Genomic DNA, 23,238 nt, shown 5'->3' on the forward strand with positions numbered 1-23,238 from the left:
CCCAGTCCCCAGCCTGAGAACATTCTGAAAAAGCGTGAAACAATTCATCCGCTTAATTAATCAGCTGTGATAACTAAGCAGGCACCCAGGTTAAGTGCCCACCCAGAGTGGAAGCCTACCTCCGCCCAGAGGCAGGCCATGGAGCTCGGTGTCCGTGCAGCGGAGCTGGAGAGGAGTCCCACGCAGCCTCGCTGCCAGGCCCTGGAGACTTCCTTCCTCTCTGTGCCTCAGGGTCCTCATCTGTGCAATGGGGTGTAAGTGTCACATTTCATCATTTAACGTGCGAGGTCCCGGGTGGATTTTGTGCAACCCTAAGGAAGAAGGGTGCAGCTGGTCAAGTCGGGATGTGCCCTGGCAAGATGGGAGCGCCACCTCCCAGGAGCTAGGAGAGCAAAAGGCCCGTGTGCTTGCCACAGAAGCCGGCTGCTGTGATTTCTGCTGTGTTGCTTCTCGGGGTGATCTGAGCCTGGAGCTGCGAGGGGCCTGGGCCTCCTCCTCAAGCCCAGCCCCCGTCCAATTTGTGGGGCACTCAAGTGTGTGCTGCGCCACTGGTGCCTGAGCCCACGGTTGGCAGCCTGGCAGAAGTGTCCCCTCAGGAAGCCCACAGCCAGTTCCACTCAGCGTTTGCTCAGCAGGGAGGCCCTGTGGAGAGAGCCCGGATGGGGCCTGCCTGCTGCAGCCTCACATGTGACCTGTGCCTCAGTTTACCTCTCTGTGCACTGCCTCAGACCCTCTTGACCTGGCTTTTCAGGGGCAGTGGGGGAGAGTCAGGAGGGGGTCAGTGTGAGACCCCTAGAGCTCAGCGCGATTATGAGGTGGCCACTTCCCTCAGATGCAGGAGTCTCCCCCTCGGGGTGTGGTCCTGGGGAGCTCAGAAGTCTGTGGATCACCTCTGTGGTGCCATGAGTGGCACGTGTGGGTGGCCCCAGAGCCTGGGGCTCTGCTGACTGCCAGCAGCCCCTCTGGAACTGCCCTGGCGAGGGGTCTTTGGGGTAGGAAAGATAGTGTCTGGCTCTGGCTCGGTGGCCCGGGACAGCTGCAGCCTCTCCTTCCTGGGAGGCTGTGCCGATGGATTCAGAGGCCCCATGCCTGGCAGTGTCCTCACCTGGCCCACAGTGAGAGGGGTCCCACCCCCTCTCTGAGCACCACCCATGGGATCCCTGCAGACTGGGTAGGGTGGGGCAGCCTCTTCATCCTCAGTGCCCTTCTGCCCTCCAACCCCAGGCTGTTTGCAGCGGGCACTGCACCCGGGAAAGGGCGGGGTGGGTGGGGGCTGGAAGGCAGGGCCGGTGCAGAGGCTGGCAGCATGGGCTGTCCTGCCTGCTGTCCTTGTGTCTCCCCCAGCGTGGGGCGCCCACCACCCAGCAGGGCCTGTGCTGTGGTGGCCTGAGTCCTGGCCCCACCCCTTTCCCAGACATCTTACTTTGCTCATTTTGTAGCAGCCCCTTGCTGCACCCCCACTGTCAGGCAGAGACTCTCTTCCAGGAACCAGGGTGCTCTGGGGAGGGAAGGCATTGCCGTCCCCCTCCCAAGGGGATGCTGGTGAGTCCCCCACTGCGGGGCACCCGTCAGGACTGTGGGGAGGGGCCCCACCCTTCTGGGTGTTCTCTTGGGATGAGGGCCAGGGTGAGCATCCATGGCACCTGTGGACACAACCTGGGTGGGTGCCCAGACAGTGGAGACCAGCCCCCACACCGAAGTCAGGCAGAGCCGCCCGAAGCCCTGTGGTAACAGGTCCCTGACTGGCTCCGGGGTGTGGGGCCCTCGCTTCTCGGGGGGCGTCTTTAGAGGGGGTGCTGTGCTGGGGAGAGGGCCCAAGCAGCCACCAAGGGGCTTCCTCTACCCCAGAAGGGAGGCCTAAGGAGACTTCCAGGCCCTGGAGAGCAGCAAGACCCTTTTCCTGCTGTGAGTCCTGCCTGGGCCGGTTTGCAGTGAGGGCAATGGTGAGGGCTCAGCTCAGCAGGGCCACTTGGAAAGCAAGGGAGGTTTCATGGGGATGCGTAAAGTCAGAACAAACGAGGTGGACAAGGGAAAGGTCCTGATGGTCGCTGGGACGCCTGGGCCTCCGAGGAGACTTGAGGTGGCGGATGAGATCGAGGGCAGCACTTCCGCTTTGGGAGCAGAGACACCCGGGGCATCCGCGGACCCAGGAGCTGCAAGGCTGGGTTGAGGCTGAGTTTGACTGTGAGGGGGAGGCAGGACCTGGACCCCCAGGGCCACGTGGGGCATGGACACCTGTGTAAGGAGCCTGGGTGTCACCAAGGGCATGGGGGGATGTGTCTGATCGGTGCCCTGAGACCTTTCTGGCCGCCGTGGGGACCAGGCAGGGCAGGGCTGGTGGTAATAGACAGTTGAGGGGCTTCTTGGAAACTGTTGAGGTGGAGCTGATGGATTTGATGAGGGGGAGGGGCCACCGTAGTGCTGGCTTCTGACTTGCTGCTTCAGGGAGGTCAGGGGGGATGGGGGTTGGGGGGGCAGAATCAGGAACCCATCTGAGAGGGTGCTGGGCGTTCACAACCCGCTGAGTCTCACTCCACCCGTCGTCAGTATCTGCTCTGGAATCAAGGCCCAGGCACAGCCCTTTCCCATGCCTGAGGTCACAGTGCTCAGAGCTGCACCTGCCTGGAGCAGGAAGCAGGGCATCTTTCTGGGTGCTCCCCTGGGGCAAGACCAAGGGCCCAGCCTGGGTAGAGTCAGAGCCCTGGGTGAGCCAAGCAGAGCATGTGACCCACCTCTCCTCCCCACTCCTCCACCCACAGCCCCGCCCTGGTGCCAGTGCCCACCTGGCCAGCGGGCCTCCACCTTCCACGCCCTCTGCCCCCACCTATGGCTGCTCTCCCTGATCCTCTCATTGCCCTGACTCCCTGGCGAAGACTTCAGGCCACCCTGCTGCTTCCCTGTCACTGACCCTCCACCCCCTCATTCTGTCTCCAGGCCCCTCACCTTCCACCTTCCGCACCTCCTTCACACACCTCCACCCTCCTGTGTCAAGTCCTGCCCGTCCCCGCAGGGGCTGTGCTCCTGCCCCCTCTGTGCTCAGGTCCGTGGGTGCGTGTTTATGGGGGCTGCACTGCCTGGACGGGGCCAGAGGGTCATGGAGGCAGTTTCCTGGTCTGAAGTTTGAGCTGAGCTGTGGGCCTTCCCTTCCACAGCAGAACTTACCTGGGTGTCCTTCTCATACCAGGCTTCCTTCCCCTGAAGGAAAGTGCCCCAATCTCAGCATGCACTCCTGGACGGCTGGGGAGGGGTGTGCCGTCTTCACAGGGTCCTCGCCGGCCTCCCAGCAGCCCACACGTGGGTCAGCACAGGGAAGGCAGCAGCTCCCCATCGACAGTAGGGACTTGTGGTCTCTGCTTAGGCTGGTCCTGGGAAAGGGGGGCTCTTGGTGCTCTGGACCCCGCCATGGCCCTGGGGGGGTCCTCAGGGCTCCATTCAGCGCCTCGCTGGGCCCTGGGCTGAGGGTGCCCCGTCTTGGCCGACTCACCTGAGAGCTCCCACCTGCTGAGTTTCTGTTCGGGGAAGGGGCTCTGTGGGGTCTGTGAGCATCAGGGACCTCTGGGAAGTAGGCAGGAGGCAGGGCGATGCTGGCCATCAGTGCCAGTGTGAGAAGGGGGCAGCGCAACGTGGTCTGGGTCCTGGTCCGGTCCCCGTCCTCCTTGAAGCAGGCTGAACCCTCCCTCCTCCGCTGCGTGCTTCTCAGGCAGCCGGGTCCGGGCCCCGCCGGGCTGCGCCTCTGCTCGCCGCAGCTCATTCCTCGTCGTCCTCTCTGTCCCCCACCTCCTGTCTCCTCCGGTGCCCACCCTGCCTGCCCTCTGCTCTCGCTGTCCTGGTCCTGGCTGTCCCGTCCGGTGGCTTCCCTCTGCTTTGCAGCTCCGTGTTGTGTCGTGAGCCGGGCCATGCTGCCGCCGCTGCCGCTCAGAACACTCTTGGAGGGTGACCCGTGATGCGGCCTCTGCTTCCCCGCAGGGCCTTCGTGTACCTGAGCAACCTGCTGTATCCCGTTCCCCTGGTGCACCGCGTGGCGATCGTCAGCGAGAAGGGCGAGGTGAAGGGCTTCCTCCGTGTGGCTGTCCAAGCCATCTCAGGTGCGTGCCGGCCGAAGGCGTGGGTGGCGGTGGGGCCGCGGGGGCTGGCTCTTGCCTGCACAGGCAGAGGTGGGGGCCCGAGGAGGCCCTTCTGGCATCGGGTGGCGGTCAGTGCGGGGCCGGCCTCACCCGGCCCTCCACTCTCCCTGGGGTCAACCTGAAGCTGTATTCCTACCTTGTCCTGGACTGGTGCCCCGGGCTGCCGGCCCCGAGTGGGCCCTGGAGTGGAAGCCCCCACTGCCCAGCTCTTGGCTCTGGCCTTCTGGCCTCCCCGGAGACAGCTGGGGGTGCCTCAGGGGCCATGCAGGCTGAGCCCAGCGCCTTCTGTTGGGGGTCCCCGCCTTCCCATCAGGCCACCTGGATCCTTCCCCAGCCTGCTGCAGAGCAGGTGCTCTCTCTCAACCCATCCCACCCACCTGGCTGTCTCTGCAGCCCCAGAAAAGGCCTTGGAGTGCCCAGCCCTGGCCCCTGGCCCTGCCCAGGGCAGCCCTCCCTGGGGTGCTCCTGCTTCCCTATGCCCTCCCTGTTCTCAGGCACAGGCCCATCTCCCTCCACCCTGGGCCTGAAGCTGCAAGCCCCTCCCTTGTGGGAGGTAGAGACTGGCACTGCTCACACCCGTCCCAATGGTCGGAGGCACCAGGCCAGCCCCAGAGTGACTGTGAGCCTTGGTTTGCTCAGGTGTAAATGGATCTGTTTTAATGCTCCCCACCTGATAGGAATGTTGAAGGGTGGTCAGCAACGCAGATGTGAAAAAGCTTGGCCGCCTAAGCTGCAGGCCCACAGGTGGCTAGTGTCGTGAGGTCGGGTCCCACTTCCTTCCCCGAACCCTCAGCCCTGCCCCGGGCTTCTTCACTCCCGTCTCTGCACCCTCCCATGCCCCAGGCTCCTCTACCGTGGTCTCCTTTCACCAGGGACCCCTCTTCCTCCTCTCAAAGGCCTTGGCTGCCTGGGCACCCCGGGAAGACAGTAGTACAGACAGACAGCCAGCCACGAGTGGATGAATGCAGAGAGGACGAGCATCCATGGCTGCAGGGCTCCTGGCTCCTGGGCTGGGGCTGTGCCTCACCCCTCTCCAGATGTTGAGTCCCCCGACTCTGAGGTGGCTCATCCTCCCCACCCTGAGATGTCTCACAGCTCCTGGTCACGCTGCCCTGCCATCCTGGCTGCCTTGGGCAATTTTAATCTCACCTAATTAATTAATTTGACTCTATCGTTAAATTCTCCTTAGCCCACAATTTCTTTTATGAGACAAAGTCTCGCTCTGTCACCCAGGCTGGAGTGCAGTGGCATGATCTGGGCTCAGGGCAACCTCCGCCTCCCAGGTTCAAGCAATTCTCCTGCCTCAACTTCTCAGGTAGCGTAGCTAGGACTACAGGTGCGCCACCATGCCTGGCTAATTTTTATATTTTTAGTAGAGATGGGATTTCACCATGTTGGCCAGGCTGCTCTTGAACTCCTGACCTCAAGTGATCTGCCCACCTCGGCTTCCCAAAGCACTGGGATCGCAGGCGTGAGCCATCGCAGCTGGCCAGCCGCCGTGCCCAGCCTAGCCTATAATTTCTACATGCTGTTTGCAGCACCTCCCACTAGTCATGTCATTGCTGGTCATCTAGTCTCTGATACCACAGTGCTGAGAGTCAGGGGTCCGGCTGGGGAGGGGGGGCATGAGGGAAGGGCCCCAGCCCTGAGGCCAGAAGGTGGGGTGATTACTGGAGTTGCAGTGATCAGGGAAGCTGGGAACACCTAGCACCTGCCCCTTCACCCCAGGAGGTGCCGCCTTGCCAGGTCCTCCTGATCCTGCCTGTGTCCGCAGCTCCCACCGAGGGTCCTCCAGGGCTGAGCTGAGCCATCCTAACCACTTCCTCCCACGGGCCCCCACCCTGACAGCCACCCCCTGAGAGTGGGGCTGCACCAGAGGGCTGGCTCACGTCCCTGTAAGAGCAACTGCCGTCCTGGTCTGCCTTTGGTCAGAGGGGGCTCTGGGGTCCACAGGGAGGTTGCCCATTTCCCAGGCCCTGAGTTCAAGCTCAATTCAAAGGTCTCCCTCTGCCCTGCACCCTGTGGGATTGAGAGATGCCCCCACTGCCCAGATGATGGTCGCCAGTTAGGAAGGCGCACAGCAGCTCTGAGCCCAGGTCTGTGTGCCCGGGTCCACAGCTCCTGCTGCCCCAGGTCATGTGCCAGGAAGCCAGGCTGGGATGGTGTCTTGGAAGTGCTGCTCTCCTGGGCTGGGTTGCCGGCCTCCTGCAGGCCATCCCACAACTGAATATTTTCTATTGGGTGACACCTAATGGGTTTCCCTGTCTAACGGCTGTGGCGGCGGAGAAGGGAGCTTGGCAAAGGCACTGGCCCTGGTGTTGGTGGCCTCAGAAGTCTTGCCAGCCCTGCCTGTGACCGGGGCGAGGTCAGTGTGCTGTTCCCTCAGCACGGACTACTCCATGAGCAGGTGCTGCCTGGCACAGACCACAGCAGGACAGAGCCCAGGGCTTCAGGCCGCGGGCAGGGTCCACGGGGAACTTTGAAGGCTGGGGCGTGCGGGTGCACGCGGTGGGCAGGCCTGGGGAGCGGCTGGCGGCCCTCGAATGTTGAGGTGGGTGACAGGTGGTCGCCCTGCACGGGTGGTGGCAGAAGCACGTGGTGACGCTGGAGGTGGGACCCGCAGGGCCGGCAGAGTGGTCTCTGCACATCGAGATGGGCAGGGGCTGCTCGGGTTCTCCTTGAGCACCTGGGAATGGGGCAAGGTTTGGTTTTGAAAATACAGACTTCATGACCCCTGTCCAAGTGGGCTGTGATGAGGCTGTGGCCACTTTGGGGCCCCTGGGCAGGGCAGGCCGGTGGTCAGTGTCCAGGGACATGCCTGGTTGTCACTGAGGCCTGCGCAGCAGCTTTGGTCAGGACCCTGCTGCCTGCTCTGGCTCCTGCACCCTCACCTTGACTGTGGGGTGGCGCGGCCTGGCTCTGCCCACACCCACCTTAGGGGACAAGCTGGGTTCCAGCCATTTGCTCCGTTCTTCCTGCAGCCGATGAAGAGGCCCCTGACTACGGCTCCGGTGTCCGCCAATCGGGAACTGCTAAAATCTCCTTTGACGACCAGCATTTTGAAAAGGTATCAAGCTCCCTCCCAAGTCCCAGGCCTGGAGGGACCTGGCGCTCACTTGAGTCCCATGCTTTCTGCTCTTCTGCCACCCTGTCACATCCTATGGGCCCTGAGTCCTCTTGGGGTTCTTCCCTTTCGCCCAGAGTGCTGAGCCCGCCCCATCTCAGTGCTTAAAGCACACCATGCCCCTTTCCCGGGGTTTGCCCTGATGCCTGGATGTGCCCATCCCCCACCACGGCCTCTCTAGAGTCCAAACTTGGGCACAGAGCAGGTAGACAGCGTGAGCCTCCAGAACAGACTCTGAGGTGCAGCCACCCCACCCTGTCTGCCTTCCCTGGGCCCGCTCTCCTCTGGGTCCCCACAGCAGCACGTTCCCACTGCCCCCTTCGCCCGTTCCCTGCAGTGAGAGTAAGGGGGCCCCTTAGGCTGCCCACCTTCGGTCCTCATGTGAAGGGCTGGCGCTGTGTCCAGTGGCACCTGGACCACTCAGGATCCTTTTCTACTCTTAGAGGGAGAGTGGTGCAGGAAGGTCCTCAGAGCACACTCCAGCGCATGCTCAGGCAGCCCCTGCCCCGCCTTCTCACACTCACTGAGTGGTGCAGGAAGGTCCTCAGAGCGCACCCCAGCACACGCTCAGGCAGGAAGGTCCTCAGAGCGCACCCCAGCGCACGCTCAGGCAGCCCCTGCCCCGCCTTCTCACACTCACTGAGTGGTGCAGGAAGGTCCTCAGAGCGCACCCCAGTGCACGCTCAGGCAGCCCCTGCCCCGCCTTCTCACACTCACTTCTCACCTGCGCCCACCTGGCCATACCGTTACCCGGAACCCTGAACAAGGGTGGTCTGTCTGCCCAACACCTCTTCTCTTGGAGGGGCTGCCAGTGTTGGGGGTGCCCAAGAGGGGGAGGGGAGAGAGCTTACCTGCTGGGCAAGAGGCCCTGGCAGGTGGGGGTCCAGCTGAACTGAAGACCAGATCTAAGAGACAGGCGGCGAGTCATTTCCAGGACAGCTCACACCTCACATAGCCGTAGGCTGTAGAATCCAAAGATGCACAGCCACAGCAGGGGAAACTGAGGCCTGGGGAGGTGGGTACCCCCCCACAAGGCAGAGGCAGATCTGGGGTGTGGGTCCTTAGGGGTCCCAGCCCAGGCTCTGGGCGGCACCGCCCTCCTGTGGGCCTGTGACAGGGTGTGCGGGCCCTCCCCGCCGGCTCCTGGCTCTCTGACTCTGGTCCCCTCTGATCAGTTCCAGTCCGAGTCCTGCCCCGTGGTGGGGATGTCCCGCTCTGGAACCTCCCAGGAGGAGCTTCGCATTGTGGAGGGCCAGGGCCAGGGGGCAGACTCGGGGCCCTCAGCCGACGAAGTCAACAACAACACCTGTTCAGGTGGGTCACTCACCCCTGCTGCCCAGGGCGCGGGGCACACTGAGACCTGGTTCCAGAGCCTGGCCCAGGCCTGTGGCCAGAAGAAAGTAGGATCTAGAGGTCCATGACTGTCTCCCTGACTCCCAGCAGCGGTGCCCCCAGAAGGCCTCCTCCTAGACAGCTCCGAGAAGACCGCCCTGGATGGGCACCTGGACGCGGCGCTGGACCACCTCCGCCTGGGCAGCACCTTCACCTTCCGAGTGACCGTCCTGCAGGCGTCCAGCATCTCTGCCGAATATGCCGACATCTTCTGCCAGTTCAAGTGAGCCCCGCCACCCTTGTGTACCCATGCTGCATGGGACTCTGTGCCCAAGGCTCCCTGCCTGGGTGCTGGGCAGGGCAGGCCATGTTGGGAACTGCATTGGCCTGGCCCGAAGGCCCTGCACGACCCAGCGCCCTCATGGGAGGTGGGTTCCACCTGGTGAGGTCTTGTCCTGGGTCCCCCGCCCCACGCCAAAGCGTCTCCGCTGCTTTGCAGCTTCATCCACCGCCACGACGAAGCCTTCTCCACGGAGCCCCTGAAGAACACAGGCAGAGGCCCCCCACTCGGCTTCTACCACGTCCAGAATGTACGTTCCAGGCGCTTCTCCCCATCCCGGCCACTGACCGACTCCTCCCAGGGCGTCTGATCGTGGCTCGTTCTTCCTCTTCTGAACCCCAGCTGTGGGCCAGGGTTGCGCTGAGCACCAGGAACACCAGTGCCAGGCGGGGTGTGGAGGCGATTTCTAGGCAGTGGGTGATCATTGACGGGTGGTGGGGTAGCTCAGAGTCCCCGGGAGCAGCCGTGGTGAGTGGAGGGCAGACGGTGAGCCGGCTGCAGGTACAGAGGGTCCTGGGTTTGTACCGAGGCCAGGGGTGGTCAGCAAGGGCAGCTCTGGCATGGGTGTCGGGAATGGGAAGGAGGCAGGGTCACAGGGGCTGTAGGGTGCCAGCAACGTCCCAGAGGCCCAAAAAACTCCAGGCAGGAGAGTGCTGACAGCGGGCAGCTAGAAGGATGGAGAGGAGGGGCCTTTAGGGTGAGCAGCTCCTCCCAAGGTGGAGAGCCGGGCTCCTGGGGCCGCAGGGAAAGAGGTGCTTATCAGTGATAAAGCTCCCAGGGAGCCAGGCCTTGCGTGCCAGGCCACCAGCGTTGATGTGGCAGGGCTGATGTCCTGGAGACTCGGTGGTTAGCCAGCTGGGACTTCTGCCACAAAGTGCCACAGAGGGGGCGTCTATAGCAACAGAACTGTGGCTTCCCTGCTCTGGAGGCTGGAAGCCCCAGATCAGGGAGTGGGCAGGGTGCCTCCTTCTTAGGCATCTGGCTGCCTCTTCCTCGTTCTGTCCACGTGGCCTTCCCCCCTGCATGTGTGTGGGCCCAGACCTCCCTTTTTCCTGGGGACAGCAGCTGTGCTGGAGTGGGACCTGCCCTGAGGGCCTCTGTTTAACTCCCGTCATCTCTGTAAAGGCCATGTCTCAGGATACACTCTCATTCTGAGGTCCTGGGTTAGGACTTCAACATATGAATTTGGTGAGGGGGACACAATCCAACCCATAACTCCTGCTGAGTGGGCCAGGGCCCAAGAAGGGGCATCCTGCAGAGGCCAGTGCTGCCCTTTGTCCCCTTTCCCAGCTCTGTGTTCTGAAAAGCAGCTGACCATGTGGCTCCCGTTTGTCCTGGGGAGAGAGGCCAAGGGACGCACTCCGCAGTCCTGCCTGGGGCACGTGGCGGGAGGAGGGGCTGGGCCAAAGGGCCTGGAGGAGGTTGCTGCCGGTTGTGGGCAGAGGGGCCCAGCTGGGGTCCCAGACCTGGGCCTGGAGCACCTGGCTGACTGATGTGACTCTCCTTGCCCCTTGAATGTGGCCTGGCCGTGCGTCCCGTTCTCCCACCTGCTGCCCACCAGATCGCAGTGGAGGTGACCAAGTCCTTCATTGAGTACATCAAAAGCCAGCCCATCGTGTTCGAGGTCTTCGGCCACTACCAGCAGCATCCGTTCCCGCCCCTCTGCAAGGACGTGCTCAGGTCAGCACCCTGGCTCAGGGGTTCAAGGCTGCTGTCCTCCCAACCCCTGCCCAGATCTTTTCATCCAGCTGTCTTGAGGCTGCAGAACCCATGCGCCCCGTGAAGCCCACCTCCCCTGCGCATCCAGGAGGCCTTCTGACTAAGGCTGGCAGGACTCAGCAGTGAAGAGCTCTGGGCCTGCCCGTAGCTTCTCCCCTTCAGGACTAAGGAGGGTTCCTTGTGAGCATTGCTCAGGAAGCTTCAGCTCCTGCTGGCCTGGGCAGTGTGCAGGGGCTGCCAGCTGGAGGATGCCAGAGAGACCACTTCTGTTGCCCACCGAGGACCCCAGGAAAGGGGCCTAGCTGACACCCCTGGGGGAAGCCCAGCCTAGCTCCCTCACTCCCGAGGCTTTTATAGATGGGGGTCTCAGACAGACTTGCGGGGCTGTGGCGTCTCACCCTAGACCCTGAAGCTGGGACGGGAGTGTCCACCCTGGGCCAGGCCAACCCCTCCCGGACACTCCAGTGCAGAGAGAACAGCATAGAGGCCTCGGGGGGCACGTCTCTTCCCATCTGCGTCTCCCCGCAGCTGTCAGGCAGGACCGAGAGCTCAGGGGCCCTCCAGGGTGTCAGGGAAAGGGACAGGCAGTGAAGGCTTTGTTTTGGGGTGCTTGTCTGTCCTTGGGAGTGACTGGGGGACTCTGGACTGGGAGCCAGAGCTTGACCTTTGCCCTGGTTTCCTGTGGCTCCTGTGGTGGGATCTGGGGTCCTGATCTGGTGTTCTCTTCCTCCTACCCAAACGGCTTTGGGGGAGACAGGGCAGGAGGGGACAAGGATGGGCACCTGGGGCCTGTGGCCTCTGTCCCCTGACCCTCTAGCCCAGCCTCCCACAGACACCTCACGCCGGTGCTTCCTCCTCCACAGCCCCCTGAGGCCCTCACGCCGCCACTTCCCGCGGGTCATGCCGTTGTCCAAGCCAGGTAGGAAGGGTCTCTGGAGCCGCCTGAGGGCAGCGAGTGCCCTTCACTGTGGGTGCTGACGTGGGCTGGGCTCTGCAGTGGGTGCAGTCCTCCTTGATGGGGTTGGGCAGTCTGGGGCCACCCTGAGCCTGTTGGGCCTCACGGGGTCCCATGGAGCAAAGGTCTGTCCTGCGTCCATGGAGTGGCCTGGAGCTGGTGGCAGAGGCGTAGGGAGCCGAGGAAGGAAGGCAGCAGGAGGGTTGGGGGTTTTGGGGGACTTCTGGCATCTCCGCTGAACACAGAGAGGTGGAGATTTGGGGGTGAAAGGCAATCTAGGAAGCTCCTTCATGGGGGGCTGAGGCTGGAGGTGGGAGTGAGCTTGTGGGTCGGTGGGAGAGGTGTTTTTAGCAGAGCTTTTGCCCGGAGCCCGGAGCCCGGAGCCCCTGCCTGTGGGAACAGGTGCGTCATGGAATAGCACTTGACATCCGTTGGGTTTTAGTTAAAAGAATGGAGTTTATTTCCTACAAGACCAAAACCCAGGGTCATGGTTGGAGAGCTGGAGACAGACTGAGGCCCGGCAGGTGTGGCTGAGTCCCTCTTCCCTGAAGCCCTCCTGCAGGGGGGGCTGTGTTCCAGGCATCAGCGCCCCAGTGGGTAGGGGCCCGCATGAGAAGCTGCCTCTGCAGCTGGCGGGTGGCAGTACTGGGTCTGCGCACGTGGGGACCGGGTATCGGCCTCTCGTGCCTGCCTTTCGAGGACCCGTCCTCTGCACCGTGTAAGATGAAGGTTTGCAGGCTGAGGACACCTCAGGAGGGCACCCCCAGCTGCGGCAGGGCCTGTCCCTGGTCTGACAGGCTCTCTGGCTGGCACATGGGCTCCCTGTGACTCAGCCCTCCCACAGCCTGCAAGAAAGACCTGCAGATCCATCTTTGTGGGAGAGGCAGAGGAGGCTCAGATGGCACTTGCTGAAGGAGGGCCTGTGTGCCGGGTCTCAGAGGAGGCAGTGGTGGGCAGAGGCTGTTGGCCAGGAGCTGGACGCAAGTGAAGGACCAGCAGGCGCTGAGGGGCAGGGCCTCTCAGGCCAGGCCTGGGTGCTGCTGAGAGGTGCTCGGACTGGTGCAGTAGGCTGTGGCCAAAGTGTGCTGCAGGTGACAGGCCTGGCCACATGCCAGAGGGGCTGTGAGGGTTGTGGGCTTTCGAACAAGGAGCTCTGCTGCTGCCCCATGGGTTCTTGGGGTCTTGATCCCTGTCCTCCTTATGAGCTGTGCCCACGTGCGTGGCTGTATGCCTCTCCTAGCCGGGTCATGGAGAACCTGAGCACCCGAGTGACGGGCTGAGGCCCGAGAGTGTGCAGGACTGGGTGTAACTTGGGCATGGCTGGGGTTGGCTGGTTGTTTCCCTTGAGAAAGGGTGGTGCCCTTGCTGCCTCTGAGCCCCTTGGCCCTGACACCTCCGTGAGTGTGCCCTCGGCACACAATGGGTTGGGTCTGCCCTCCGCACACGCCTCCCTCCTGTCCCCACAGTGCCCGCCACCAAGCTCAGCACGCTGACGCGGCCCTGCCCGGGGCCCTGCCACTGCAAGTATGACCTGCTGGTCTACTTCGAGATCTGTGAGCTGGAAGCCAACGGCGAGTGAGTGCCGGCGTGGGGCCCCGGGGTGTGGGCGAGTGAGTGCCGGTGCGGGCCCCCTGGGGTGTGGCCAGTGGCCGAGAGAGACAAGGCCCCGGGCCACCCAGAGTCATTCTTCCAGCGGGTGTTCACTGCAGACCTCCTGTGGGCCTGGCCTCGTCTAGGGCCTGGGGAGTAAAGCAGACAAAGCTCCTGCCCTTGGCCCACCCCTTCTCGTCCTGGCGGAGCTGGCGTGGGGGCAGAGGGGGGCTAGACAGATAAGCACGTGGACTGGCGGCCCCACGGTCCACAGCACGAGGACAGCATGGCAGGGGAGTGGCTCGGGGGACTGGGGCGGCAGACGTGGCACTTACCAAGTGATCAAGGGACTTTTGAGCAAAGACCTGAGGGGAGTGGGAGGGGAGCCCTGAGGCCTGGGGGAGGCGGGTTCCAGGGCCCCGGTGCAGAGGCCAGTGGGGGCCTGCTTGGTGCTCTGAGGGTAGTGGGGAGCTGGGCTGACGCTGGCGGCTCAGGGTGGGGCCTGGTGGAGACGCAGGTCCTTGCCCCGAGTGGGACGGAGCCTTAGAGGTTGGAGCAGACGAGCCCATCTGCTGGGATTTCTTCTGGGTCCTGTGGCCTTGGGTTGTGGATCTGCAGGGCTAAGGAAAAGCAGAGGACCCTCGGGACTTAGAAATCCAGCCCAGAGGGGCCCAGCCATCCTGCATGTCTCCCTGTTGGACACCCTGCCAGTGAAGTGGGCAGGGCCGCGAGGCAATGGTCAAGGAGGCCTGGTGGGTTTCTGTGCTGACCGCGGCCTCCATGGTCCCGGCCACCTGATCTTCGCCAGAGGGAGCTGCTGATTTTTCCCTGTTTTTGCTCCATCCACTGTGGGGCCAGGGCCCTGTGCTGCCAGGAGGGTGGGGAGGAGGGCTGACCGCCCCTCACGTGTGTCTCTCTTCCAGTTACATCCCAGCTGTGGTGGACCACCGTGGGGGCATGCCGTGCATGGGGACCTTCCTCCTCCACCAGGTGTGAGCCCCTCCCTGCCCCTCCCCTGCCTGGGTCCCCCTCCCCCACCCCACGTGTCCCCCCACCGCCCCAGCGGTCTGACTGTATCCTCTCTCCTGGGCCCGGCAGGGCATCCAGCGACGGATAACGGTGACACTACTGCACGAGACGGGCAGCCACATCCGCTGGAAGGAAGTGCGCGAGCTGGTTGTGGGTGAGCGCCGGGCGGGGGCTGCCTCGGGGGCGGGGCCGAGCTGGTGGGAAGAGCAAGACCTCCAGCTGGGTGCCCGGGTTCTAACCACACCTCTGCCGCTGTTGCTGCGTGACCCTGGCCAAGTCACATAACCTCCCTGTGGGTCAGTTCCTCACCTGCAAAGGAGAGCCTTGGACCTGGGTGATGAGCCGTGAACTTCTATTTAATCAGTGTGTGAGAGTTCTGGGGCTGCCCTGACCAGATACCACAAGCTGGTAGTCGAAAGCAGCAGCCATTTATCATCTCAGTTCTGGAGGCCGAAGTCCAGAATCAGTGTGGCTGAGAGGCGCTCTCTCTCTGAAAGCTGTCGGCGAAAATCTTCCCCCACCTCTTTCAGCTCCTGGTGGTGGCTGGAGTCCTGGGCACCCTTGGCCTGTAGACGCGTGGCTGTGTTTTCACAGGCTTCTCCCTGCCTGTGTCTTCCCGAGCCCTTTCTCCTCAGGTCATCAGGCAGGTGGGGTGAGGGACCCGTCCTGCGCCAGGCTGACTGCGTCTGTAGTCAGCTTGATCACCTCTGCAAAGCCCTACTTCCAAATGAGGTCCCACTCGGAGGTACTGGCGGTTAGGACTGCCACATACATGCCCGGGTCACAGTTCCGCCCATCAGCATCACCAGGGATCTTACAGTTTTTTCTTCCATGACCTCTTGTTTGGAACTCTTGGGTCTGCCAGACATTTTCTTTGCTAAGGTGTAAAGAATTTGTCTTCCCAGTTTTCATTCAAGGAGGCAGTCAGTCATCCGTTCAAGTGTGCCGTTGGCATGAGGCCAGCCCAGCCCTCCCTTGCCCTGGACATTGCTATGGCTGGGCAGGGTGACTGCTTAAGGTGGCTTCTCTGGGGCTGGACCCATCACCCTGTGTCCCAGTGCAGGGCTGTAGACACGAGGTTCCAGGAGCATGCCTGTGTTTTCAAGTGCTGCGTCTAATTGCACATGAATTGGGAAGCCATGGATCAAGCACCCAGACCCTCCCTTCGTGGCTGTTCAGGGCAAGCCTAAAAGGAGGGGATGGAGGGACAGTAGAACGTAAGCAAATACACAGGTGGCTGTGGGCCCGCCGCGTGGTAGCTGTGGGCCCGGCCGCGTGGTGGCTGTGGACCCGGCCGCATGGTGGCTGTGGGCCTGCTGCGTGGTCATTGAGGACCCGTCCCTGGGCAGCTCTGCTCCCACCTGCTGAGTCCTGGTCTCCGTCCCCCAAGGCAGACAGGAGAGAAGGAGGGAGGGAAGCTGGATCTGCAGGGCTGAGGGGACACATCCTCTGGCCTGGGCCTGTCGCCCCTCAGGCCCCGCTACTTAGATCCCACCTTCTCCCTGCCTCCTTTCTACAAAGGCAACAGACTGTCTGTTTATGTGGGGTGGGGGATCAGGGATGCTACTGAAAGGGATTTGGGGAGATGCAGTGTGAACCCCAACACCCCCCTTGAGGCTAAGGGGTTTGGGCTCAGCCTCTGTGCTTCGTGACAGAGCAGCCCTGTGACTGGACTCAGGGCACAGAGCAGCCAGGTCACTTTCTAGGGGGCACCTCCCTCTTTCCTTCTCCCCACCCAGAACCCCAGCTCACGGTTCACAGCCTTCTCCCAGCTCAGCATCCCTCCCAAGAGGGCCAGGGGACTTTCCAGCCCGTGAGTTGGACAGGACTGTGGGCACGGGGTCAGCAAAAGTGATGAGAGCCGAGGGCTCTCACCCCGGGTGTCCATGAGCAGTGGGTGAGTGGGCCCTTTGAGGCAGGGGAGGGAGTGGAGGTGTGGACAGCAGAGGGTCAGGACCCCAGCCCCACCCCGGCACTCTGCCCACACGAGTGGGCTCACGCGTGTCAGTTTTGTGGGCCAGGTACTTGGCCAGACTCAAAGCAGGCTGCACACTGCTGAAGTGACGGCCCTGAGGGCAGAGGGTTCTGCCCTGGCAGCGATCCCTGCAGCCGAGCCGCTTCCCCGCCACAGGCCCTGCCCCAGCGTGGACCCAGAGGGCCCGGCATGGGGAAGGGCACTTTGCTGGGATCCCACCTGCCTCCTCCTAGGACCCACGTGCGGAGCTTATGGGCCGAGGTCCCAGCAGTGGGACGGGGCAGGCCCCGTGTGCACCTGTCAGCACAAAATCCTAGCGGGTCCTGGTTCTGTCACTCCTTCCTGGAGCAACAAAGAAAATGTACATGTGCTTGTTTATTCCTTTGAAGGAGCAGAACTGTCACTGTCTGGCCAAGAAATTATTAGGTGAAGCCGCCAGGCAGAATTCCTGCCTCATAACGGCCTGGTGTCTTTCACTGAGCCAGGCAGACACCCCCAGTGCATGCGTCTCAGCAGGCTCTCCTGGACATGCCCCTTGTAAGAAGAGGTTTTGTGGCACAGATCACGTTCTCCCCTCTGCGTTCCCATCCCTCCCCTCCTCTGCTCTCCTCCCCCTCCCTCCCTCCCTTCTTTTCCTCATTATTGTCACCATTTTTAGGTATAAGAATAAGTGGGAACATTCCGCTCTGCGTCTCGCTTCGACTTCCTTTTCCAGCAGTCTGGAAGGCCTGGCTTTCCAGGCCAAGCACCTGTGTCCCTCAGTGTATGTGTGGGGTGTTCATTGTGTCCGAGAGACAGTCAAGAAACACCGCAGAGCTGTCACTGCAAATGGCTCCTGGGTCACTGAGGACCCTGTGGGGCCTCCTGTACCCACCCCCGGTGCCACCTTTGACCGATGCTCTAGTGACCTTGTGGGGAGCTGGCTTGCTGACAGGGCTCCCGCCCGAGGCAGCCAGCAGGGCCTCCCAGGCCTGAGATGTGACCTCCCACCTGCCCCTGAGATGTGACCCGTGGCCCGTTGCCCTTTTGCAGGCCGCATCCGAAACACTCCAGAGACTGACGAGTCCCTGATCGATCCCAACATCCTGTCTCTCAACATCCTTTCTTCCGGATACATTCGCCCGGCCCAAGATGACCGGTGAGTTCGAGACTCCCTGGACACAGGGCCCAGGGAGTGCTTCCAGCCTGCCAGGCCCTCGGCCCACCCGGCACAGGGTCCAGCCACATGGCGTGGCCTGCTCCAGTGCTGTCCTGGCCCTCCCTCCTGGCACCTGCTGGAGCTACACCGTGAGGGGCTGGCGGCCTCTGCACCTCCCGGCTCTTTGTGTGCGCACCCCATCGCTGGCTCAGGCATCCCCATGCTCCTTTGTCACCAAGTAGAGGGGCCAGTGCAGGGATTGGAGGATGAGCTGAATTCTGTCCTCAGGAGTTTCGTGGTTGGGTGGTGTGGGGACAAGTGGCTGTATATCCAAGGACCACGCTGCCGGGGGCAAGTCAGTGGCCTCTGGCAGGCGTCCTGGGGCCAGGGGTTGAGCAGCCAGGGTGGGGCGCTCACAGGCACTGCTTGGCACAGGCCCCTCACCACCAGGCTGCTCCTTTCCACACTCCTGGCATGGTCAAGCCCCACAGTCTGGGCAGCCCCAGCTCGACCACACCTGGGCTGGGGTGTTGGAGCCCTGGGGTGTCTGTGGCAGCCCCATTGGGGTCTGCTGGGGTTGGGGAATGGGAGAGGGAGGCGGCCGCTAAGGTTGGCCTGGGCAGGTGGCTCAGCACTGCCAGGGCAGCCCTGCTGGGTGGGGAGGTCCCTTGGGCTCCACTGTGTCCCAGACACTGCCTTCCAGGGGCTTGGGGAAAGTGAGGCAGGGGCTCCAGTGACCAGTCCTGGCTGTTCCTGGGGCTCCCCGTGGCCCATGATGCACAAGCCCAGAGCAGGCCCTCAGAGCTGCAGCCAGGGGTGTCTCTATGGCCTGCCGGCGTCTGTGTCTGTAGGAAAATGTCTCAAGGGCCTCCCTGCAAGGAGGGTCAGGGTCGTAAGAAAGGAGGGTCCCGGGGTGGGGGGCGCTGTCTCCTATTCTTCTGACTAGGGTCCAGACAGAGCTCGGTTTCATCAGAAACACCCAGAAAGTGGGTTCTTGGGGCTCAGCCCCTGCATTAATGCAGATACTGCAGGGGCAACCAGGGCAGGGGGCAGCTGGGTAGCCAGGGTGGGCACAGCGCTGAACAGCAGGGGGTGGGGGTGGGCAGAGACCTGGCATGGTGGATGCGGCTCTGGTCCCAGCCCTGCCTTCGGCCCTCCGGAGGGAGCCTGCCCTACACACATGTCCGCAGGAGTGGGGAGGACTCCGGTGTTCTGTGTGGAGGCGGCGCCATGGTGGGGGGACACGTCCGGGATGGGGGAGGTGAGGCAGATGCTGGGCTGGGTCGGGGCTTGGGGGCCTCCTCGTGCCTTGCTTGTCCTGAGCCATGAGATTGCTCCCTGGTGAGCCATGGAGAAGGCCTGGAGCCCCCAGCACGGGCACCCCCTGCCAGGTGTGAGCGCTGTGCCTGGGCTATGGGGCACCAGGACTTGGAGTGGGGTATGGGGCCCAGGAGGGCCGGTCTGCCATGTGAGACGGGCTTTGGAGCCTGGGAGATTACCTCATTACCATATTTCCTGACCTCTGACCTTCCCTCAACCCAGGTAGCTCCTGCAATGGGGTGGGCAGGGGCTCCAGACCCCCAAACCCCCACTATCTCCCTGCACAGAGGGCTGGGTTTCTGAGGTCTTCCTCAGAAGATGAGCTTCCATGGATGACACAGGAGGGAGTGGCTCATGGCTGGACCTCAGGCCACCCTGTTCCTGTCACTGAAGGGTCTTCGGCCCCTGAGGGCTGTGAGATGTGAGGCCGGTCCCGGGCCGGCTCTGGGGTCGAGGCAGCCCTGTGCTGGGGTCAAGGCCCTGGGTCTGAGACAGGAGGGAGGTGCGTTGCCCGGGCATGGCCTCCCCAAGCGCCCCCAGCCCTGCCCCAGAGCAGTGTCGAGGACTGTCCTCTGCTGGCATCCCTAGGCAGACACCGTCCTGTGGCTTGGCTCACCAGGCCCGTGGCCTTCCTGTGCCATGGACGGTGCTGGCGTCCTCAGACCCGGGCCGGCCGGGCTGCTCCGTGGCCTTTCTCCGCGACGCGCAGGCTCACGAGCCCCGGCTTCCGACTCCAGCCTGGGGCCTCGGCCGCCCCTGCGCTTTGCCGCTGCCTTGCCTCCGCCCGCCCCCAGGCCCCGCGCTTTGCAGCCTGCCCGGCTCAGAGTGGGCCCAAGGCCGCCGGCTGCTCCCCACTGCCTGCCCCGCCCGCCCCCGCTGTGCTGCCCGCCTCACTAACCGTGTGATTGTTTGTGTTTTGCAGGCAGTTTCTTGATTCGGACATACCTAGGTATCATCTGTGTCCCTTGGTTTCATTTCAGCCTCTTCTTTCCTTCCCTGCTCCTCCCTGACCGCCCCCACACCCTGCCCCCCACACCCCTGAGAATTTCACTCCAGCTGTCTGGACCCCTCACACACGCGCCCACCTGTCCTCCTGTCCCTCCCGTCTTCTTTCTTTTGATTCTCTTGGAATCTCGGTTTGATTTCTTTATTGCTTCCACCCCGTCCTCTTGGCTGAGCCCCTTCTGCCCCCACTCCTGATTCTGGCTGCTTTGTAGTTTCCTGCCCTGTAGTAGATGCTGGCTGGCCCCCCGCTCCTCCTGCCCCAGCCTTGCCTGCCCCCGGCCCCACGCTGCCCTGTGGAGGGGGCGGCGTCCCGCACGCTCTGGCTGGCCTGCTGCCCCACCCTGCAAGGTCCAGCCCTGCTCCCCGCTCCCCGCTCCCCGCTCCCCGCCAGGGGCCATAGCAGGCAGAGCCGTGAGCACAGGGGATGGGGAAGGGCAGACAGGAGCCAGCCCAGGAGACCCTCACGCCCCAGCACATTCCACAGCCTCATGTGAGCCCCTCACCTGGCCAGGCCAGCAAGGAGGGACGGCGGCTCCAGCCACGCTCCTCTGGCCTTGGCTGTGGCCACTGAGCCTCCTTTTGTGGAAGCGGGCCGGTGGTGAATTCATGAGACCAGAGTCCGACTCAGGTTGTCCAGCAGGAGGCAAGGTGGCTCCCTGTCCCCAGCCACGGTGAGGCCCCTGCCCACACCAGCCTGGGGCAGGAGGGCCTCCAAGTCCCTAATCCAGAACTTGAGCCTGTGTAAGATCAAGGCTGGCCCCTCCTGGGTCCCTGCAGGACCGCCCCCTGCAGACCACGTGCGGGCCTCTCAGGCCTGAAGCTGGGAGGCGTGAGGTCACTCCTGGCACGGAGCCCCGGGGCAGCAGGGCTCGGCCAGCACTCTCTGAGGCCACGTCCTGGTCGGCTCATGTTGCGATGGGTCAGGACAGAGGATTGACAGCTGTGGCTGAGGGACTGTGCCCAGAAGGCCTGCCCGGGGGCGGCAGGGCAAGAGTCCCCTTTGGCATGGCCCCTTGAGCCTGCGCACACGGCTCTTTCCGTGAACAGATCTTTTCCGAAGGCCGCTGCGCCAGCTCTCCCTGGGACCTGGGTGCAGCAGAGGCCCTATGGAGGGACAGCTGTGGTGGTGGCCTCGCAGAGGAGGGAGTGCAGCCGTTGAGGCCTGAGCGGGGCCTCCCTCTCCCTGCAGTGTGTCCGGACAGGCTTGCAGGAGGAGGAGGCGGCGCCATGCTAGCGGGGCCTGGAGTCAGCTGGCCTGGTTCCGGGAGGTTCCGCGTTCTCAGAGAGATCTGGGCCTGGGGGGCCCACCAGCTTGGGCGCTAATGTACGAGCTGTTTTCTGGGCACAGGGAGATTCTGGCCCACCAGTGTGACCTTGTGGCAGGGGTGGTCTGCATTTTGTTCCAGTTTCAGCTGGGCGGTGTTCCGGTCCCACACCCTCTGCAGGTTTGAGGGGATGCCAGGCTGGTCCCAGACACCGCTAGGTGGAAACATTAGCACCTCCATCCTGTAAAGCAGGCACACGATGGCTCTGCGGGAGGAGAGGGGACTGTCCATCCCTTGCCAGCCTTGGGCCTCGGGGCCCTGTGTCCCTGTGCCTGAGTGAGGGGTCAGGCCCTCCTGTGGCTTTTCCCCCATTCCAGAATGAGCTTGCCAGCCCCTGCCCCATGGGCAGCAGGCTTGGGGCGTAGCCTGCGTGGGAGACCTCCAGCTCAGGGCATGCGGAGGGGAGGAGAGAGGGGGTTTCCGCGTCCTGAGAATCGGACTTGAGCCACCTTCCTGGGGCCCCACTTTGCCAGGCAGGGAACCACCACGATGGGCAGTCCTGTGGACACGCAGTTGCTGGCTGTGGTGCGGGGTCTCATCCCAGACGTCTGCAGCGGGCAGGGACCCTGGGGCCTCACGGCGGTGCCATTTGCTGACTCTGTGGGTTGGCTGAGCAGGGCCCTGGCCGAGCTTTGTTTCTGTCCTGGAAAGTGAGGCTGGTGGTGGCCTCTACGCCCTGCTGCTGTGACAGCAGTGAGATGGTGCTGGGCGGGGCCGGCATGGTCCCCTCTACAGCGCGGGGCCATCAGGGTCACTCTCTGAGGATGAGCTGCACTGTCAGTGTCGAGACTGCCCCGCTGGCCGTCCCGAGTGTGTTTCTTCTCCCAGCCGTTACCACTGCGCTGAAGGCACTGCACTGAAGCACTGTGGGCGTCTCTCTCACACATTCGTGCACACGGAGTTTGGGGTGAGGACCAGGGTGTGTGTGACATCATCCGTGCGTTAGCGAGATCTGCTCCAACCTCCTACCCTAGTATCGTAGCCAGAGTCACCAGGCTGCCTGCCCCAGGGCCGCGGGGGTGACCTGCCCAGAGCAGAGGAGGTCAGCACGACCCTTCAGCCAGGCTTCTCTCGAGGCAGTGAGGAGGGGCTGGGGAGCAGCAGGGCCCACAGTCACCCTGGCCACCCAGCAGCATGGGGCACATTTCCCCACAGAAGGATCCAGCTCTGACGGCCTGAGGCTTCTCCAGCCTTGTCAGGAAGGGTGGGCGGCAAGCTCCTGTTGAGACCCCGGACCTCAGGCCCTGCCCTGTCCTTCCCCGCTGAACCACGGGCGGGGCAGCATTCACACGCTCACTCATGCGTCTGTCACTTGTGACTGAGCCAGTCCTGTCAGCCACATCCCGTAGGATTAAAGGCAAAACCATTAGGTCCGTCCCCAGGGGGGGTCAAGGCCTGGCCAGGAAGCTCATTCACCCCTTCATCCCTCCCTGATCCCTCCCCCATCCCTTTCTCATCCCTTACTCTTTCTCCCATCCCCTCATCCCTCTGTCACCCCCCACCATCCCCTTATTCTTTTCATTCCCCCTCATCCCTCCCTCCCTCATCCCCCACCCCCTCATTCCCTGCTTATCCCCTCATCCCTTATTCTTTCCCCATCCTCTCACCTCTCCCTCATCCCCATCATCCCCTTTTCCTTTACTCATTCCCTTATCCCTCCCTCACCCTTATCCCTCCCTCACACCTTATCCTTCCCTCACCCTTATCCCTCCCTCACACCTTATCCCTTCCTCATTCCCTTCATCCCCTCATTCTTCTCTCATTGCCTCATCCCCCCCATCAGCCGTACTCCTCATCCCCTTGTTAACTCCTCCCCTCATTCCTTCATCTCACCCCTCTCTCATTCTCTCCTTCCCTCTTTTCATCTTCTCTTCCTTCATTTCTCCCCCTCTCCCTCACCCCCTCATCCTTTACCCCCTTGTCCCTGTATCTCCTAATTCCCTCACCCCCTCCTCCCCTTGCCCCTCATTCACGCCTCCCTTCATTCCCTCCATCCCCTTTCCTTCATTTTTTTCTCTCCTTACCCCCTCACTCCCTCACCCCCATGCCCTCATCCCCTCACCCTCGCCTTTCTTCCTCCCCTCATCCCCCTCATTTCTTTTTCCCCTTCTTCCCTCATCTTCTCCTGCCCTCATGCCTCACCTCCTCCTCCTCTCCCCTCCTCCCTCATTCCCTCATCCCTCCTCCCTTCCTCCCCATTCCCTTATTCCCTCCTTCCCTCCTCCCTCCTCCCCTCATCCCTTATTCCCTCCTTCCCTCCTC

At 62.9% G+C, this 23,238-nt stretch overlaps 1 protein-coding gene across 21 annotated transcripts in view; it reads left to right on the forward strand.

The window, feature by feature from the left end:
• The window catches only part of KIF1A (kinesin family member 1A), a 111,264-nt gene that overhangs the window by 71,527 nt on the left and 16,499 nt on the right, over window positions 1-23,238 (forward strand). For 11 of the 21 annotated variants that reach the window (XM_037732158.1, XM_037732157.1, XM_037732159.1 and 8 more), the window contains 12 exons: window positions 3,967-4,085; window positions 7,106-7,191; window positions 8,424-8,562; window positions 8,692-8,863; window positions 9,080-9,170; window positions 10,482-10,600; window positions 11,503-11,558; window positions 13,061-13,169; window positions 14,108-14,174; window positions 14,283-14,367; window positions 17,221-17,326; window positions 19,569-19,595. In XM_037732158.1, coding sequence (XP_037588086.1) covers window positions 3,967-4,085; window positions 7,106-7,191; window positions 8,424-8,562; window positions 8,692-8,863; window positions 9,080-9,170; window positions 10,482-10,600; window positions 11,503-11,558; window positions 13,061-13,169; window positions 14,108-14,174; window positions 14,283-14,367; window positions 17,221-17,326; window positions 19,569-19,595 — 1,176 coding nt within the window. The remainder of the gene's footprint in view (window positions 1-3,966; window positions 4,086-7,105; window positions 7,192-8,423; window positions 8,563-8,691; window positions 8,864-9,079; window positions 9,171-10,481; window positions 10,601-11,502; window positions 11,559-13,060; window positions 13,170-14,107; window positions 14,175-14,282; window positions 14,368-17,220; window positions 17,327-19,568; window positions 19,596-23,238) is intronic. The other 10 variants (XM_017510740.2, XM_037732160.1, XM_037732161.1 and 7 more) reach the window with 1 other exon arrangement.

The sequence above is a fragment of the Cebus imitator genome, unplaced genomic scaffold (genome assembly GCF_001604975.1).
Source record: "Cebus imitator isolate Cc_AM_T3 unplaced genomic scaffold, Cebus_imitator-1.0 Scaffold443, whole genome shotgun sequence".
Classification (NCBI taxonomy): domain Eukaryota; kingdom Metazoa; phylum Chordata; class Mammalia; order Primates; family Cebidae; genus Cebus; species Cebus imitator.